Raw genomic sequence first — 5075 nt, 5'->3', positions numbered from 1 at the left:
AAGAATGAAAAATGATTCCTTTCGTAAGGTGATGGCAAAAACACATGCAATGAGAAAAGAGTAAAAGGGAAGCAATTATAAAGTGTTGCATCATATCACTCCAACCCAATTCTCCATCAACGGGGTTATGCTATATCAATCATCATATCTGCACATAAGTATGGTGTGCTATAATTTTCCTGCCATCCTAAGCAAACTACCTGTAACACTTCTCCTCCCCTGTTTGTTTGGATTGCAAGAAAAACATTTCCTGTGATTTCTTTTTCTTAGGATTTTTTTTTTGTTTCCACAATTTTAGAGGGAATTGATATGGTTATGAATTTTTAGAGGAATACCATTATAAATTGAAGGTCTCAATGTACAAAATGTTGAACTGTGCAGCTCACATCATAGGATGATCCGAACCGTCCATTTCATGGGCCACAACTAAATAGGCCATGCCCCAAAAATCATTTCCACAGGATGATCCTAACCCTCCGATCTATGGAGGTTTCCATAATAAGCAGTTCCTCTATAGATCGGAGGTCAAGGATCATCCTATGGAAATGATTTTTGGGCACAACCTATATACGTTATGGTCCATCAAATGGACGGTTTGGATCATCCTATGGTATGGGCCATACAGTACTTTGTGAAAAATACTAGACTATATGGGTTTACAGCAGATAACAATTCCATTTTTCATGTGTAATTAAGCAATGAAAACGCAAGACATTTTGGAAAAGTTTTTCTTTTCAAAACTTTTCTAGAAAATTCCTACAATCTAAACTGGGCCATTAGTATCTGTTTGGCACAACATAAATATAATCTCTCTCTCTCTCTCTCTCTCTCTCTCTCTCTCTCTCTCTCTCTCTCTCCTTAGGTTGGTAGAAACATGATACCAACTCCAATCTTTTCATTTCCACCTGTGAATCTGTGATTGCAGCTTCCCACCTTTCTCCTTTTCCCCATAAAACCCTCTCATTCCTCACCACTCCCATCCAAAAAACAACAAGAACTCAACAAGCAAAACCCAACAAAAACCACAACAAACCAACCTCATTCCCAACAAAATCCACCCCAAAACAAAACCCAACCACAATGAAATATCTCTTCTTCTTCTCATTCATCCTCCTCTTAAACTTCACCCCCACAACCCTAGCCCAATCCTCCCCTTCCCCTACCCCTACCCCATCAGGCCCTCTCAACATCAGCGCCGTCCTCGAAAAAGCCGGCCAATTCGGAACCTTAATCCGCCTCCTAAAATCCACCCATGTCTCAGACCAAATCAACACCCAACTCAACAACTCAAACCAAGGTCTCACCCTCTTTGCCCCTACAGACAATGCTTTCTCAACTCTCAAATCAGGCACTCTCAACTCCCTCTCAGACCAACAAAAAGTTTCCCTCGTCCAATTCCACATCATTCCCACTTTCCTCTCAGTTTCCAATTTCCAAACCGTTAGTGATCCTGTCCTTACTCAAGCGGGTAACGGTAACGGTCGGTACCCTCTCAATGTCACAACTACCGGTAACAGTGTTAATATAACGACAGGTATCGTAAATACGACTGTGGGTGGTACTATTTACACCGACGGACAGCTGGCGGTTTACCAGGTGGATAGTGTTTTGCTTCCTATTGATATCTTTGGACCGCCGGCTCCGGCTCCGGCTCCGGCGAAGGCGAAGAAGAAGTCTGGGTCTTCTACGGTGTCCGAGTCGCCGGATTCCGGCAAATCTGATGCGTCTGGTGGGGTGGGTTTGGTGAACAGGCGGGGCGTGGTGGTGGCCGGGTTTTTGGTGGCGGTTATCGGGTTTTTGTAACCGGCCGGTTCCGGAGGACAGACGGGTTTTGTTTTGAATAATGGAGTCAGAAAGCAAGTCGTTTTGAATGTTGGTTGTTTTCTTTTCTTTTTTACTTTCTGAGATTAGAGATTTTTTTTGTAGGTGTTTTCTTTTTGAGGCACGATTTGTTTTAAGAGGTTGGTTTTTTTTTTTTTGTATTCTTTTGATATAAATGTGGTCTCAATGAAATAAAAGAACATTTCTATGTTGTTAATTTTCAAAATCTATACTAAGATGTTAAATCTCACAAAAATGAGTGGTATTTGTTGTATCTATCTATAGAGATTTTATATGGTGCACGAGGGTCAAGTCCCTTGTGCGGTACCACCCTTGATGTTTGATCCAACAATAGATCACGTTTTAAGCTACCATATAATTTCTACTATCTATCTTCTATAAAAGGAGAAATTATTTCGTGGCCGCGCTTTACATATAAAGGGCGGAGAGAGAAAACATCAACCCCCTTAATTTTTGATCAAGGTAAAAGTCAAAAAGGGGGTTTGACCTGGATAAAATTCAAAGGGGAGAGTTTTTTCTCTCTCTGCCCTTGTTGGTGGATGGTCGACCACCATATAAAAACTCCTATAAAAGGGACTTGCCAAGGACCAACGCATTTCATGGATGGGACCCTAGATAAATTAAATAAATAAGACAAAATCTGAGCCTATGTGGCTGGTCTCTCCTGCAACAGCTGGTCCACGAAGTGTTGTGATGGTCCTTAGTATATCCCCTATTATAATAGGGAGCTGATATTTCCGCTCCCCTTTTAGACTGATCCGCTCCAAGTTACTTTTTCACCTTAGCAAATGACAAGAACACCCTTGTGGCATGTTCTGTTATCTTTACATGCCAAATTTGCCCCTGATTGCCAAAGCAACGCTTTTATACCCGAGATTATACATAATAAGCACTTCCCTCAATAGGTATTTGGTTAATCTAAGCCGTTCATTTGTTGGTCCCACCGAAGGTTAGGATCATCCTATGGAAATGATTTTTGGAGCATAACTTATTTAGGCTATGGCCCATCTAATGGACGGTTTGGATCATCCTATGGTGTGGGCCATACCATTCTTTTAATAAAGTGAGAGTGCCCTCGTAAGAAAACAGTAGTGTTGATAACATTTCCTTCTTATTTTTTTATAGGAATTTGCTAGCAAACTTCTCCTATGCCACTTCTCGGCATGTGACTATCCTTCGTGCAAAGATGCGCGCACATGTGACCATCCTTCGTGCAAAGATGCACACATGTCAAAGGTTGCTAGGAAAAGCAAAAATAAGAAAAAAAAAGTTGAACTGTACAGCTCACATCATAGGATGATCCAAACCGTCCATTTGATGGGCCACAACTAAATAGGCCATGCCCCAAAAATCATTTCCACAGGATGATCCTAACCCTCCGATCCATAATAAGCAGTTCCTCTATAGATCAGAGGTCAAGGATCATCCTATGAAAATGATTTTTTGGGCATAACCTATATATGTTGTGGGCCATTCAGTACTTTGTGAAAAATACTAGACTATATAATATGGGCTTACAGCAGATAACAATTCCATTTTTCATGTGTAATTAAGCAATGAAAACGCAAGAAATTTTGGAAAAGTTTTTCTTTTCAAAACTTTTCTAGAAAATTCCTACAATCTAAACTGGGCCATTAGAATCTGGTTGGCACAACATAATCTCTCTCTCTCTCCTTAGGTTGGTAGAAACATGATACCACTCCAAGTTTTCCATTTCCACCTGTGATTGAAGCTTCCCACCCTTCTCCTTTTCCCCATAAAACCCTCTCATTCCTCACCACTCCCATCCAAAAAACAACAAGAACCCAACAAGCAAAACCCAACAAACCAACCTCATTCCCAACAAAATCCACCCCAAAACAAAACCCAACCACAATGAAACATCTCTTCTTCTTCTCATTCATCCTCCTCTTAAACTTCACCCCCACAACCCTAGCCCAATCCTCCCCTTCCCCTACCCCATCAGGCCCTCTCAACATCACCGCCGTCCTCGAAAAAGCCGGCCAATTCGGAACTTTAATCCGCCTCCTAAAATCCACCCAAGTCTCAGACCGAATCAACGCCCAACTCAACAACTCAAACCAAGGTCTCACACTCTTTGCCCCTACAGACAATGCTTTCTCAACTCTCAAACCAGGCACTCTCAACTCCCTCTCAGACCAACAAAAAGTTTCCCTCGTCCAATTCCACGTCATCCCCACTTTCCTCTCAGTTTCCAATTTCCAAACCGTTAGTGATCCTGTCCTTACTCAAGCGGGTAACGGTAACGGTCGGTACCCTCTCAATGTCACAACTACCGGTAACAGTGTTAATATAACGACAGGTATCGTAAATACGACTGTGGGTGGTACTATTTACACCGACGGACAGCTGGCGGTTTACCAGGTGGATAGTGTTTTGCTTCCTATTGATATCTTTGGACCGCCGGCTCCGGCTGCGGCTCCGGCTCCGGCGAAGGCGAAGAAGAAGTCTGGGTCTTCTACGGTGTCCGAGTCGCCGGATTCCGGCAAATCTGATGCGTCTGGTGGGGTGGGTTTGGTGAACAGGCGGGGAGTGGTGGTGGCCGGGTTTTTGGTGGCGGTTATCGGGTTTTTGTAACCGGCCGGTACCGGAGGACAGACGGGTTGACCCGGTTTTGTTTTGAATAATGGAGTCAGAAAGCAAGTCGTTTTGAATGTTGGTTGTTTTGTTTTCTTTTTTACTTTCTGAGATGAGGGATTTTTTTTTGTAGGTGTTTTCTTTTTGAGGCACGATTTGTTTTAAGAGGTTGGTTTTTTTTTTTTGTATTCTTTTGATATAAATGTGGTCTCAATGAAATAAAAGAACATTTCCATGTTGTTAATTGTCAAAATCTATACTATGATGTTAAATCTCACGAAAATGAGTGGTATTTGTTGTATCTATCTATCTATCTATCTATCGAGATTTTATATGGTGCACGAGGGTCAAGTCCCTTGTGCGGTGCCACCCTTGATGTTTGATCCAACATCAGATCACTTTTTAAGGTACCATATAATTTCTACTATCTATCTTCTATAAAAGGAGAAATTATATGGTGGTGCGCTTTACATATAAAAAGGGCGGAGAGAGAAAACATCAACCCCCTTAATTTTTGATCAAGGTAAAAGTCGAAAAGGAGGTTTGACCTGGATAAAAATCGAAGGGGAGTGTTTTTTCTCTCTCTGCCCTTGTTGGTGGACGGTCAACCACCATATAAAAACTCCTATAAAAGG

General features: G+C 41.9%; 2 protein-coding genes across 2 annotated transcripts; both read left to right on the top strand.

Annotated features, from left to right (window-relative positions):
- The first annotated feature begins 988 nt into the window (after positions 1-988).
- LOC143878653 (fasciclin-like arabinogalactan protein 12) lies at positions 989-2038 on the top strand. Its single transcript, XM_077380913.1, has one exon. It carries the CDS (start codon positions 1081-1083, stop codon positions 1801-1803), a length of 723 nt encoding a protein of 240 aa, XP_077237028.1. The 5' UTR covers positions 989-1080; the 3' UTR covers positions 1804-2038.
- Positions 2039-3620: 1582 nt separating this feature from the next.
- Positions 3621-4676, top strand: LOC143878652 (fasciclin-like arabinogalactan protein 11). The gene has a single exon (XM_077380912.1). The coding sequence runs from the start codon at positions 3718-3720 to the stop codon at positions 4438-4440; it is 723 nt and encodes a 240-aa protein (XP_077237027.1). The 5' UTR covers positions 3621-3717; the 3' UTR covers positions 4441-4676.
- The last annotated feature ends 399 nt before the right edge of the window (positions 4677-5075 follow it).

This window comes from Tasmannia lanceolata, unplaced genomic scaffold (genome assembly GCF_043159265.1).
Source record: "Tasmannia lanceolata isolate RefF3 unplaced genomic scaffold, GAP_Taslan_0.1 ptg000006l, whole genome shotgun sequence".
NCBI lineage: Eukaryota > Viridiplantae > Streptophyta > Magnoliopsida > Canellales > Winteraceae > Tasmannia > Tasmannia lanceolata.
This window is presented reverse-complemented; position numbering and strand designations above follow the sequence as displayed.

What these genes read in the sequence shown, in the direction of transcription:
- LOC143878653 (XM_077380913.1), top strand. Translation starts at nt 1,081, where the DNA reads ATGAAATATCTCTTCTTCTTCTCATTCATCCTCCTCTTAAACTTCACC.
- LOC143878652 (XM_077380912.1), top strand. Translation starts at nt 3,718, where the DNA reads ATGAAACATCTCTTCTTCTTCTCATTCATCCTCCTCTTAAACTTCACC.